This window comes from Rana temporaria, chromosome 7, assembly GCF_905171775.1.
Source record: "Rana temporaria chromosome 7, aRanTem1.1, whole genome shotgun sequence".
Classification (NCBI taxonomy): domain Eukaryota; kingdom Metazoa; phylum Chordata; class Amphibia; order Anura; family Ranidae; genus Rana; species Rana temporaria.
The window spans coordinates 117,579,213-117,594,402 of record NC_053495.1 but is presented as its reverse complement, the minus strand read 5'-3'; the positions used below and the strand labels follow the sequence as shown (position 1 = coordinate 117,594,402).

The window sequence follows — 15,190 nt, the reverse complement described above, 5'->3', positions numbered from 1 at the left end:
TACAGTAAAGGCACCTAAAAAGTTGAAGACCTATGTACCTCTATGAGTCATCTATGAGTCATGGTCTCATCAAAAAGTCCCACCTCTATATATATTATTTTGATATATATATATATATATATATATATATATATATATATATATATATATATATATATATATATATTTGTTTTCACAATGTATTAGGGATGGAAACACACATTGTTTACTTTTTAATATTCCATGACCATCTGTTGACAGTTTTCCAGTGCCAGCGTAGGTAAATATTATACTTGGTTAGCGTCTTTGTTGTTATTATCTATTTTTTATGAAGCCATTTATGGGGAGTGTTTCTTCTCACTCCCGGGAGTTGTGACGCACACCACGGCTATCCCTCTTCCGCGGTATTGGGTGCTCGCACTCGTTGTGCGTCAAAGCCACACTCATACGCCATAGCAGTGACGTCATCTCTTGACGCCGCACGCCGGCTTGTGTCTCTCCATCTGGCGTGCAACACGAGGGAGGACAGGCGCCTATTTAAAGAGCGCTAGTCGCTCGGTCTAGGTCGCCTCCTCTCTCTCTGCATGCCAGCGTGGCTTTGGTGGGACCTTGCCGACAGATGGGCCACTTTTTCACCATCACGAAAAAAAACGCTTGTTTGCGGTAAAGAAGGGCTCTTGCCTACGGCGTGGCACCTTCCCCTTTTTGGATTGTGGGAGCAGTGTGCTCTCACCTCCTGTAGCATCTTTAATTATGTCATCCAGGGAAGTTCCAAAAAGTCTGTCGCCCTTAAAGGGCAAATCCATCAGGGCTTTCTTGGAAGATTGGTTGGCGGACCAAATCTTTAACCAAAGTAGACAGCGTAACACCACCGTCTGACCTGAAGCTCTGGCCAGCAGAGAAATAGTGTCCAAGGCTGATTCACAAATGAATTTTAGGCCTTGTACTAGTTGGTCAGCTAGGGCTACCTCGTTCGAGGAAGCCTGACGTGATTGTATCCTATTCTACTTATAGGTAAGAGAGCTGGGACTAAGTTCTTTGGTTCTCTTTCCTTATTTTAGTCAATTACCATTGATTATCAATCTTTTATTCTTTTTAGGTACCTTTACTGTATAGCCTGCTCCTGATGAGTGGATTAAGTCCACAAAATGCATTAAGCCCCTCTTTTTGATACCATATCTCAGCAGTCATGTACCTACCATGGGTTTTTATGTGGTTGAAACATCAATTAATTGTATACAATTTTTTATATTTCTTTGCGTTTATTGCTGTATATCATGTATATTAATGTTCTTATTATGTTATCAATGATATTATGTGACTACCAATCATGTGATATTTTATGTATGTCATTACCAATCATGTTATATGCTATTTTATGTACCCAATATCAATTTTTTGAAGCCTCCAATGCACTATGCTCAATTAAATTATATAATAAAATGATGCTGTTTTTTTGATTCAACCTACCCACATGTGATGTTTCATATAAAGTCCCACCACCCCCAGCCTTCTCCCCTCCCTTTCTCGTTCCTCCATCAATTACATGGGATGGAGACCTACGTACCTCTGAGTGATGGTCTCATCAAAAAGTCCTACCTCAATATATATTATTTTGATATATATATATTTGTTTTCACAAGATTGGTGATGTAGCTTGGGGCTATGTATGTTATTGTTAGCATTTTAAATTTAATTTGCTGGGCAATCGAAAGTCAGTGGAGGGATTGGCAGAAAGGGGTGGCAGACACTGAGTTGTTGGTAAGGTAGAGGAGTCTGGCAGCAGCATTCATGATAGACTGAAGAGGGGATAGCCTATGGCAGGGATATGCAATTAGCAGACCTCCAGCTGTTGTAAAACTACAAGTCCCATCATGCCTCTGCCTCTGGGTATCATGCTTGTGGCTGTCAGAGGCTTGCTATGCCTCATGGGACTTGTAGTTCTGCAACAGTTGGAGGGCCGATAATTGCAAATCCTTGGCCTATGGGGATGTAGGCCTATGAGAATAGAGTTGCAATAGTCAAGGCAAGCGATAACAAGGGAATGAATGAGAAGCTTGGTGGTTTCATTAGTTAAAAAGGGGTGAATTTTAGAGATGTTATGGAGGTGAAATATACACACTTGATTTAGGGCAGAAAGGACAGGTCAGAGTCTATGATTACACCTAGTACCCTGGTGTTCGGGGAAGGACTGACAGTTGCATTACTGATCTTGATGGAAAAGTCATGGAGGAAGGCACGAGAGGTGTAGATAGAAAAGAGAAGGGGTCCAAGAACAGAGCCTTGGGAGACCCCTACAGAAAAAGGAAGTGGAGAGCATGAGACAGAGTTATAGGTAACACTGAAGGAGCACGAGATATATAAGAGAACCAGGATAGCGCAGAATGAGTGGGTGGTCAACGGTATCAAAAGCTGCAGAGAGGTCTAGTAGTAAGAGTATGGAGTAGTGCCCATTTAGCAGTTAGTAAATCAGTCGGAGTTTTAGTAGGCCAGTTTCTGTGGAGTGTTGCGAGCAAAAAACAGACTGTAAGAGGTCAAGAAGGTATCCCGGCCCCTGAAACCGATCCTGTACTGGGACAGGAATAACCACCCCGCGTTTCAGCAGATCTTGAACTGTCCCTAATAGGGATTCCCGACGAGTCGGTTGTAGCTGGAGGGAAAATATCTGTTTGGTGGGCAAGATAGAATTCTATCTTGTACCCTGAAGACACTGCTTCACAACCCCACCGGTCGGGGACCTGAGATGTCCCCCGGGTCGCGAATATGTCCCCCCACCCGAGAGATGGGTGGGGGCAAACCTTCATGTGGATGTAGCTTTGTCTGCAGGTTTGTTGAGTGTGCGAAACCCGGGACGTCTCTGTCCCTGAGCAGGCGCTTTATCGGCCTGTGGTCTTTTACCTGCCGTACTGGGCGGACGAAAAAAACCGCTTGTTTGCGGTAAAGAAGGGCCCTTGCCTACGGCGTGGCACCTTTCCCTTTTTGGATTGTGGGAGCAGTGTGCTCTCACCTCCTGTAGCATCTTTAATTATGTCATCCAGGGAAGTTCCAAAAAGTCTGTCGCCCTTAAAGGGCAAATCCATCAGGGCTTTCTTGGAAGATTGGTTGGCGGACCAAATCTTTAACCAAAGTAGACAGCGTAACACCACCGCCTGACCTGAAGCTCTGGCCAGCAGAGAAATAGTGTCCAAGGCTGATTCACAAATGAATTTTAGGCCGTGTACTAGTTGGTCAGCTAGGGCTACCTCGTTCGAGGAAGCCTGACGTGATTGTATCCTATTGAGCAACATCTTTGCCCATTCAGTGAGTGTCTGAGACACCAGGGCCCCAACTATGGTTGGGCGTCCCGCCGAACCCAATACCGTGCACAGGTTGCGGGGGATCGCCTCAGCCTTCTTGTACGCAGGGTCTTTGAAGGCGGGAGCCTCCTCCACTGGTATGGTGGTTAGCAGTGCGAGTTGCCTTACGGAACCCAAAAGGGACCGGCGCGTCTGCTGCTTCTGCAGACCCCTCTATTTTTTTTTAGTATCTCGAACTGCGGTGATAAGGTCTCTTACTAGAGCTCTAACGCGTGCTGACCTAGGTCCGAGGTCGTCCTCACTGTCTGGGCGATCTTGGTCCGCATCCTCAGATACCTCAGAGCTAGGGTCATGAGCGCTAGCTGGACCTGGCTCTGCATCTAAGTTGTCCCCAGAAGATGGCGGGAGGAGGGGGCGCTTTCAAGCCCCCATTCTCCCACACGCTGCTTCCACCTAGGCCACAAAGGCATCTAGGATTGCCGACATAGCGTCCACATCGGGTGCAGGGGCATAAATTGCCAGCTCAGGTGTCTCGGGGGAAAAAGCGTCTGCATCTGACGCCATGCTGTCCGCACACCTGACACAGGGACTCCCAAACAAGTAACCCACCACTCCTGGCTGCATCAGAGACGAGGGGTTCCCCCCAGAGGACTCACCACCCAGGAACCGTAGTAGATAGTTTATATAGCAGAGCTGCTTCCTGCAGAGTGTGTCTGTCGATCTGTGCTCTCCAAAGCAGGGATCGAAGGCGGTTTGTGGGGCTGCTATTTTTGTCAATCTTTCAGACTGCTCAGTCAGCAGCGTGTATCTGTTCATCTGCCATCTTTAAATGGTCTGATCCATGGTACAATGGCCGCCGATCTGACACTAGAGGCCAACAGGGCAGAAAACCACAGTGCAGCAGAGAAATGCAGCAGTCAGTACACATCAGCAGAAATCACCAGGAAAATGGCCGCGGAGCGTCGCTAAAGGCCAATACAGATGCGGCTACAAGAATATGGCCGCCAGTGCAAGTAAAGAAATACAGGATGGACACACCAAACTTGGCCGCAGACAGCATGGAGCAGGACACACAGGTAAGCAGAATCTCTTATGCAGCTTTATACACTGATTTAGTGACTTATGGTTCCCCAAGTTAAGCTCCCCAGAGGAACCCCTGCCCAGCAGCTAGCACAGAGAGTCTAAGAAGGTAGGCAAGGTAGGGAGGGGAGAAGGGGGATAAGGCTCTTTACTCACCTCTCCAGGGATGCCCAGCTCTGTCTTCCTGCCGAAGCAGGGGATTATTACTTACCCTTCCTGAGGGTTGTGCTGGAAGTTATCCTAGACAGGCCATCTCCCGCATGGTAACGGCGGTAACTGTCGGCCCGGCTGCTGCGACTCGGCCCTATAGACTGGTCATATGTGTGCCCTGGAGCGTCTAGCTCAACGGCCACCCGTAGAGCGACGGGACGACCCAGTGCGTAGCTGTGGTCGGCACACGCTCGATGGCCGAAACTGGGGGGACTACAAGGATCGAAGATCACAGGAAAAATTTAAAAAAAAATCCAAAGTAGATTTGAAATAAAGCCTTCAGGCCTATGGGCCCGAAGGGAGCCATGTCTTCTCCTTAACTAGGCAGAAAAAAACAGAACTGCTTGGTGCAGGCTGAGGGGATATAGTCAGTAGGATCGCACCCTGGGCGGGGCTGTTCAGCTTTGAAGTTGTTAACACTTTCTGCCTAGTCACTCCTAAAGGAAGGCTATTTCCCACGTTGTCAAGATTAAGGCTGTGTCCGTCCATGAACGAAAGAGAAAGTAGGTTTGTTTGGCAGTATAGAGGCAGACATTGTATTTTAGGGGGAGATTTATCTGGGGTGAAGTCCTGCAAGGATGTGGTTTTACGCCACAATCGTTCAAGAGCATGGCAATGTTTGAGATTTCTGGTGTTGTCAGTTTGCCAGGGTTGTAATGGTCAGGGCCGGGCTCTGTGTGTAGTAAGAGGAGCAAGTGCATCCAGTGAGGATAAGACTGAACTGTTGTAGATAGAAATAGCCAGGTTAGGACAGGAAAGGGGAGAGATTTTGTCAGAGGTGGTCAGTAGCAGAATAGAGAAGAGAAGAGTTAAAGGTTTCCACAAGTTTGTTGCTTGGAGGGATAGGTGACCGAAGACAAAGATACTGTGAAACAGATGAGGTTGTGATCCGAGGGAGGAAAGGGGATGTTTACGAGATTGCCAGGAGTGCAGAGAATATAGGGTCAAGGGTATTACCACTTCTGATTCGAGCGGAAGTTCAACCCCACTCTCCCTGCCCGCAACCTTCTGGCACTTCACAGGTCCAGGAAGGCTGCTGGACCATTCACAGGGTGCATTGCAGCCTGGTTGGGGATGGCATTGGATCCCTGGATAGGTGATTGCCAGTTTATTAAATGTCAGCAGCTACAGTTCTTGTAAGCTGCTGACTTTTAGTTTTTTGGAACCTGACTGAAGCCCTTTTTTAAACTACTAATGTGTTTATCCTATTAAGTGAATTCTTTACATTGTCTCCAAGTCCTGGGAAGAACAAAGTCACATGTGCCTGCATAGAAAATGTGATAGCAAGCCTGTGGGCAAGCACGTAGGCATTTTCCCCATCAGAGATTTATTTCAACAGCATAGCAACTGATAGAGGTGATATGGCTCTCTATGTCTAGTTTTTTCTTTCTTTTTTTAAATTCTTGTTTAATGCTTCAAACTTGTGGAACTTTACTTATAACAGATTAATACCAATTAAGGTTCTTGAACCACTTTCCAACCGTAGGACGTCATATGATGTCCTGGAAAATTTATTTTCAGCCGGTGATTCCCTCTAATGTACTCCCACCTCTCTGGGCTCTTCCATGTGATCAGAGAGCACGGGATCCGATGTTGGGTTACCACAGAGCTGGCCATGGGCCGGATGGTCGCCATCATCCTGGGAAGCTGGAAGCAATGTCATGACATCACTCCTGGCTCTGGCAGATGTACACACTGCCTTTTTCCCCTGGAAAGCAGAGATCAATGTTTCTTTTTTCTTATGCTTTCCAAGGCAGAGGTCTTATAGACCCCAGTTTTCTCCATAAAAATGACCTGTCATGCCTTATTTCTATCACAAGGGATGTTTCTATTTCTTGTGATAGGAATAAAAGTGATAAAAAAAAAGAGACAGTGTAAGAATAAAAACAATGGGCCAGATTCAAGAAGCTATTGCGCCCGCGCAACCATAGGTTGCGCGGTGCAATAGCTGTTTTGCTCCCGCGTAGCGAATGCCCCTGATTCAGGAACATCGCTACGCGGACTGCAGCCTAGGATATGACAGACATAAGCCTCCTTATGCCTTCATATGTCAGGCTGCATTCTTGCGTTGGCCGCTAGGGGGCGCGGCCATTGTGATCGGCGTATAGTATGCAAATTGCATACTACCACCGATTCACAAAAGTTGCACGGGCCCTGCGCACGCAAGGTACGGAGTTTCCGTACGGCGACTTTAGCGCAAGGCTGCTCCTGCTATAGCAGGGGCAGCCAATGCTAAAGTATAGCTGCCCTTCCCGCTCGTGAAATTTAAATTTCACGTCGTTTACGTAAGTGATTCGTGAATGGCGCTGGACGCCATTCACGTTCACTTCGAAGCAAATGACGTCCTTGCGACGTCATTTGCCGCAATGCACGTCGGGAAAGTTTCCCGACGGAGCATGCGCTGTTCGCTCGGCGCGGGAGCGCGCCTAATTTAAATGATTCCCGCCCCCGGCGGGATCATTTACATTAGGCGCCCTTACGCCGGGCTATTTAGCATATCGCCCGCGCAATTTACGGAGCTACTGCTCCGTGAATCGCGGGCATTTCAAAATATTTGCGTGGGCGCAGAGCAAAAATCGTTGCCCTTTGCCCACGCAAATATTGCACGGATCTACCTGAATCTGGCCCAATATAAAGAATAATAAAAACATTTTTTTTAAAGTGCCCCTGTCCCCTTGTGCTTGTACGCAGAAACAAACACAAAGGTCATTCGCGCCAGCATATGTAAATGGTGTTCACACCACACATGTGAGGTATCGTCACAAACATTATAGCGAGATAATTCTAGCACTTAACTTCTTCTGTAACTCTAAAATTAATAACCTGTCAACATTTTTAAAGCGTTGCCTAGAGATTATGTATCGTAATTTGGCGCCATTCCACGAGTGTGCCCAATTTTAAAGCATGACATGTTAGGTATCTATTTACTTGGCATAAAATCATCTTTTATATGTTACCCAAAAATTGGGTTATATATTGTATTTTTTTGCATTAAAAAGTGTATTTTTTCCACCCAAAAATTGCATTTTAAAAATCGCTGCGCAAATACTGTGTGACATAATAAATTGCAGCAACCGCCTTTTTATTCTCTAGGGTCTCTGCTAATAATTATATATAATTATAACTTCAGGTGGGTTACTTCCCTCTTTAATTTTCATGTAGTGGAGAAAATGTCAGGGTGGGCTCCCAATCTTCCACCAATTTCAATAGAAACGACAAAGGGACATATGATTTTACTTTAATCTTCAAATCATGTAGACAAACGGCAAAAGAAGCTACTGTACAGGTTCAAGAATCCCTGCTCTTCCTCAGGCTGACAGGTTTAGTGTGATCGTTTGAAAAAAAAAATCTCTTTATCCCTACATCTGAGGGTGTAACCCCACAGGTGGGTCCCATCCGCCCAGATCAGAAACAATCAGAATGGATCAATTGGATCCAAATTAACCCTATGTTAGTTCAAAGAGAGATTACCATCCCATATATAAATCCACGGTCAATAAACATTACAAATAATGCATCAAAAGGTAATATTGAAAATTCGTATGCAGCCAAAATTGCATGAAAAAATCTAGAAAAATCTAAAAAATCTAAATCAATCAAAAAAATCAAAAATAATCAAAAAAGCCGAAACACAAAAAAAAAAATAGAAACATCAAGTCTTGACTCAATTTTCCTTATAGTATCATGATTCGAATTAGGAATAAATCAGTCCAAAAGATAGATCATCATTTTCTGTAGATCTCCTGAGTACATCTCATGTCTTACATCTGATACGATTATAACTAATCTGAAAAGGAAAACATGCAAAATGCCTAATTGATCACTCATAGAAATAGATATAAATCATAATCCCTATTCATTACTTCAGGGTGAAGGGATCGTAATTTCTTTATCCACCAAACCTCTCTCTGAGCTTTAAAATCAGGATTCAGACCTGCGATTTATGGTATTAGAGGAAGTTCCACGAGACAGGAGAGGGGGTGACAGGATTTTAAAGCTCAAACAGAGAGAGGTTTGGTGTTTTGTATGTTTTCCTTTTCAGATACAATTGGAACTTATCAGCTGTAAGACATGAGATGTACTCAGGAGATCTACAGAAAATTATGATTTATCTTTTGGACTGATATATCCCTAATTAGAATCATGATACTATAAGGAAAATGTAGTCACAACTTGATGTTTCTATTTTTGTTTGTGTTTTTTCTGTTTTTTTGGTTATTTTTGATATTTTTCGAGATTTTTTTCATGCAATTTTGGCTGCATACGAATTTTCAATATTACCTTTTGATGCATTATTTGTAATGTTTATTGACCGTGGATTTATATATGGGATGGTAATCTCTCTTTAAACTAACATAGGGTTAATTTGGATCCAATTGATCCATTCTGATTGTTTCTGATCTGGATGGATGGGACCCACCTGTGGGGTTACACCCTATGTAGGGATAAAGAGAGATTCTTTTTTCAAACAATCACACTAAGCCTGTCAGCCTGATGAAGTGCAGGGATGCTTGAACCTGTACAGTAGCTAATTTTGCCGTTTGTCTACATGATTTGAAGACTAAAGTAAAATCGTTAGCAACTGGAGCATATGTCCCTTTGTCGTTTCTATTGAAATTGGTGGAAGATTGGGAGCCCACCCTGACATTTTCTCCACTACATGAAAATTAGAGAGGGAAGTAACCCACCTGAAGTTTTAATTATATATATATATATATATATATATATATATATATATATATATATATATATATATATATATATATATATATATATATACACACACACACATATATTAATATTAGCAGAGACCCTAGAGAATAAAAAGGCGGTTGCTGCAATTTATTATGTCACACAGTATTTACGCAGCGATTTTTTAAATGCAATTTTTGGGTGGAAAAAATACACTTTTTAATGCAAAAAAAAAATACAATATATAACCCAATTTTTGGGTAACATATAAAAGATGATGTTATGCCAAGTAAATAGATACCTAACATGTCATGCTTTAAAATCCTCCTCTAAAACTATGTTTTGACATCACTGAGATCGTTGCAATAAAAAAAAAAAAAAAACACTTTATTGAACAAAAAAATAAGAAAACAGTAAAGTATTTTTCTATAGTGTGAAAGATAATGTTACGTGGAGTAAATTGATACCTAACATGTCATGCTTCAAAATTGCTCCCGATCGTGGAATGGCGACAAACTTTGCCATTTAAAATCTCAATAGACAACATTTAAACATTTCTACAGGTTACCAGTTTTGCATTACAGAGGATTCCTGAACTAGAATTATTGCTCTTGCTCCAACGATCATGGTGACACCTCACATGTGTGGTTTGAACACTGTTTACATATGTGGGCATGACTTGCTTATACATTCACTTCTGCGTGTGCTCGGAGGTGCGGGATGCTTTAAAAAAAAAAAAAAAAAAAAATTCTCTTATTTATCTAACCTTTTATTTTTACACTGTCCCTTTCTAAAAAAAAATTGGATAACTTTTATTCCTATTACAAGGAATGTAAACATCCCTTTTAATAGAAAAAAAAGCATGACAGGTGAGATCTGGGGTCAAAAATACCTCAGATCACACATTTACACTTCAAAGCAATAAAAAAAGAAAAAAGTGTCCCTTTAAAGCAGAGTTCCACCCAAAACTGGAACTTCTGCTTTAAGCGCGCCTCGCCCCCTGACATGCCACATTTGGCATGTCATTTTTTTTTGGGGGGGGGGGGGTGGAGTCCGGCCGTGAAGCCGTAAGCTGTCACAGTCGAGTGCCCACAGTTACTATGTTGGCGCGGAGGAGAGTAGGGGGAGAGGAGTGAGCCTCCGGGCGGCCGCATCGATGGACCATGGGGCAGGTTAGTGGCGGTTTATTAAAAGTCAGCAGCTATGCTTCTTGTAGTTGATGACTTTTAATAAACTAAAAAAAAAAAAAAAGAGTGGAACTCCGCTTTGAGGCCGGAAGGTGAAAGTGACGTTGCTCCGGTCCTCCAAGGTCATAGAATCGAGTGGTGGCCATCTTGCCCTCACTCGACTTCCTGCCCGGGGGGCGGCAAGTGCCGCGAGGGGGGGGGGGGGGACCTCCCTTCCCGCCACTTCTAAAAGTGTTCCAGTGGCTTGTGAGCCGCTCAGGATTGCTTTCAAGAGAAAGCCAGCTGCTGGCAGTAAAAAAAAAAAACAATACCGGGTATATGGCTATTTTCAACCATAATCCCAGTAAGCCACTTGCAAACCACAACCTGTGTATAGGTATTGTGGTCGGCAAGTGGCTAATATTAATCTCTGACCCACGACATCTTACAATCTTTTGACCCCCAACACAGCTATAAAAGCACACACTTTAGGATTAATTTATTTGGAGGCCAATGACTTCACCAGTATATATCAAGTTGTGAAAAGAAACTGGTAATCTGGAAACAAAACCTATGTGAACAGGGAGAACAAACTCTAAATTGACATTAGCTCTAGTAACAATCAATGCAAGAGTGCCAAGTTTTTTTCCAGTAATTTCTGATTATTATAATACTCACCAACAATAGTCCAGGAGGTGTGGAGGAAGAACTGGGATGTAAATGTGCTGCCAGTACATGGGGTACAGCAGGGAAGCAGAAGCGTGAACACAGGCTGTTAACTGCAAAAGAGATCAAAAGCGCATTACATGCATATATAAACATAAACACAGCAGTGGAAAATATTGCAACATAAAGCTTTCAAAAGAATTAAATGCAAACATTTTTTTTTTGGACAGAGTTGACAAGGATTAAAACCCCCTGTCAAGTTTTCATTGCTGTCTGTGCACCCAGTAGGGAAAATCACCCTGTTTATTTGTACTGTTAATACATTTTGGGTTGTAACCAGAAATCTTCCAATGGGGATAATAGTTCAGGTGACAATTAGGCATTCCCCATCTTTTCCTCTCACTTACAGTGAAAGGAAAATCTCCCAAATGGAACACAGAGGGCAAAAAACTGACAAGGATTATAACTCTCTTACTCGATCCAAAATGAAAATGCCTTTAACCACTTTCAAACCTCAGTACATTTACTGCAGCAGGTCTGCTCGTACACGCACAATCGCATACCTATACATCGTAGCCTTCTTCAGGTCTGTTAGCACATACGGGCTCAGACCCCGAAGACTGTGCTGTCATTCGCTGCATACACAAGCTGATCAGCAGGTTCTGATCAATGATTTATGGCCGGCAACCGCTGACTGAATGACAGAAGAGAACCCTGTGTTGATAAACAACACACTTCTCTACAGATAACAGCAACATGCAGGTCTTTTCCTCCCTGCAAAGCATTGCTTAGTAAAAGCAGCACAAAGTGCATACACTAAACATTGTTAGGCACACATTTAACCCCTTGATCATCCTTAACCCCTTCCCAGCCAGTCATTAGTACAGTGAGGCCTCGTACACACGGACGGACTGTCCACTGAAAACGGTCCGCCGGACCGTTTTCAGTGGACATGTCCGCCCGGAGATTTCTGTCTGATGCTTGTACACACCATCAGACATAAATCCGCGCGTACACGGTACGTGGTGACGTGGCCGCGCCGATGACTCGGCGACGTGCGCGGCCCTGGAAGTTCAATGCTTCCACGCATGCGTCGAAGTGATTCGACGCATGCGAGGGATGGCGGCCGATCGGACATGTACGGTGAGTCTGTACAGACGACCGAACATGTCCGACGGACAGGCTTCGAGCGGACATGTTTCTTAGCATGCTAAGAAACATTTGTCCGCTGGAAAACGGTCGGCTGGACAAATGTCCGCTGGAAACCTGTCCGGTCGGCCGTACACACGACCAAACATGTCTGCTGAAACTGGTCCGCGGACCAGTTTCAGCAGACATGTTCGGTCGTGTGTACGGGGCCTGACACATCCCTCCTTGCGTCAGTGTCAGATTGGCTGCCACACTATCACAGTCCCACTATAAGTCTCTGATCATCGCCATTACCAGTATACAAAAAAATATATACAAATACCAGGTAAGCAGTAAAATTATTGCCTGTACACCTAATCAATAACTTAACAATTCCAGCACTCAAAAGTAAAAAATTGATTCAACTATCCACCTCATCTCTAGGTAGATGATGATACCGTTTACTAAAAGTAAAAGGCATGCATAAATTATTTCTAAATGATAAAGCATGTGCATAAAAAGGAGAGATTTTTATGTGTAGAGTAGAATGTCTTGCTGCTGAGGCTTAGCAACTTGTGTTCCCAGAACACCTGATTTGTACCACAGGACTTTTTACATAGCAGCATGGTCTATTGGGCATAAGCAAAAGTAGAATTAAAGTCAGAAGTTCTGGCCTTGTAGGCTGGGCACCCTGATTGTAGTTTCATGTTATATATCCAGGTTTACCCAGCTGTTGTTGAGCATTTTCTCCTATTCTGTGAAGTCACCACAGTCACTTGTGCAGTCAGGGGATCACATGACCGCACTCAAGCAGGCTTACATTGTTAAAGGAGTTGGAAAGGCAGAAGGTTTTTTATCTTAATGCTTTCTATGCATTAAGATGAAAAACCTTCTGTGTGTGGCAGCCCCCAGCACCGCCCTCATTACCTACCTGAGCTCCTTCTCTTTCCAGCGATGTCCACGATCCCCTCGCCCACCCAGGACACTCCTCCTGATTGGCTGAGACAGAGCAGCGGCGCCATTGACTTAAGCGTCTTTCAAAGTCAGTCAGCCAATCAGGGGAGAGAGGGCAGGGTCAGGTCGGGGCTCCTTGTCTGATTGGATACACCGAGCTCTGACTTGGCTTTGGTGCCCCATGTAGCAAGCTGCAGGCTGAGGGGCACTCAAAGGAGGGATGGCCTAGAAGCAGCAAAGAGGGACCTGAGAAGAGGGGGATCCAGGCTGCTCTGTGCAAAAACTAACTGCACAGAGGAGGTAAGTATAACATGTTTGTTATTTTATTTTTCTTAAACACGCCTTTACAATCACTTTAAGTATACACATTTTTATTGTCCTCTGTGTTGGTACTTCCTGTTTGGTGAATATACTGTCACCGGAACAATAAGTGAGTGGAATAATCTTTTACAAAACCTGAATAACAGTAAAAACTTAGCAGGACTTCTAAACTTTCTCCACTCTATCTGAAACAATATAGAATTTGAACAGATATACACTTACATTATAAGCACCCACACCATTCATTAAAAAATATATATATATATATTCCCTTTTAGATCTATATAGGATAATTGACATATACAGGCTATTTGGTTGCACCTCATTCTCCATTTTTTCTAGGTTTTATAATTGGCCCAGACTGTCGGTACCAAGATCACAAAACATGCCCCTAAACTGTTTAATCACGCAAAGTATTTGGCCAATGTGACATAGCCCGAGCACAGTGTCTACTCCAGGCTTTAATTAATACTCTGAATAAAGGTTTAACTGTCACCGACAGTTATATTAACAAAGCAGTGAATCTCACATTCACCAAACATTCTCTGTAGTTGAATCTTCTAGGTGCATGCACTTTAAATTACAGTGATTGATTCACCACCAGTGAATATTTGGTCAAAGTCACGTTCACTGCTTTATATGTATGCCACTTAGTGTAAAAATGATTCTTTGTTTCTAGTAGCACCCTTGAAGCACCCTTCTGAGATTCATAGGCATTAACAAATAACAGAAAAATTTTAAAGCACCAAAATCACCAAAGCATCAAAAATTGTGTCAAATCTGTAAGCTAAAGAAAAAACATGACAATTAGTTGAACGCTACAGATAATTTGATGTAGTAAACATTCTAAAAATGTCTAAATGCATATAAAGTACATAAGATTATGTTATTGTGTGATGACTGTTCTATGTATGTTATGAAACACTGGTACCACAGCAGATACCGATTCCTCTGATGTGCCGTTTGGATCCTGATCGTTACAGAACACGGATAATTGGGCCTGTTATGGGAGTCAGAGCCCTGGCTACCCAAGTTCATTTAACCCTACTAAATGTGGCTAGCAGCAAGCCCTGAATGCTCCCCAGAGAGCTCGTTAGGACTGATTGGCAAACGAGGGAGAACCAGGAGGCAGTAGGGAGCATCTGGAAAGGGTCGTGATAACAGGAGCTAAGCCTATCTTGCAGAACACTCTCTTGGGATGAGACTGCTCTCTGTCACACACTGTCACCACTGCCCATACAGCTGTCTTTTGGTGACAGTATAACATCAATCACTTGTTAGACAAACTAGCATTAACCCTTTTTAAAACACTATAGTGCGATTGCAAAAACAAATCAATAAAATACAATAACTAGTTTGTTGGCTTTCTACTACATTGCTTTCCTCTAGCTTGAGTACGCCGAGTTCTGCGCCATCATATTTGCAGAAATCCATCTTGAGAAGCAAATGCAGCAGTGGGAGTGAGGTCCTGGACCTCTCAGGTGTTCAAATTTACAGGAGGTATGTGGTCTCCCTTGGGACTACATAGTCACAGTAATGACTAGGTGAAAGAATGGGAGCATTCTTCCTGTGGTGCTCTGTAAAGACTTAGATGTTTTTATTAGAAACCACAGATCAAAGGTGACTTTACAAAACAAATATTCGGGAGAGTCCTATATAAATTTTAAATAAGGGAAAATATCTGAATGTACAACAAAA

General features: G+C 43.3%; 1 protein-coding gene across 4 annotated transcripts in view; it reads right to left on the bottom strand.

Moving 5' to 3' along the window:
* The window catches only part of DENND1B (DENN domain containing 1B), a 324,137-nt gene that overhangs the window by 101,348 nt on the left and 207,599 nt on the right, over positions 1-15,190 (bottom strand). For all 4 annotated transcript variants that reach the window (XM_040359884.1, XM_040359885.1, XM_040359887.1 and 1 more), the window contains one exon: positions 11,102-11,202. In XM_040359884.1, coding sequence (XP_040215818.1) covers positions 11,102-11,202 — 101 coding nt within the window. The remainder of the gene's footprint in view (positions 1-11,101; positions 11,203-15,190) is intronic.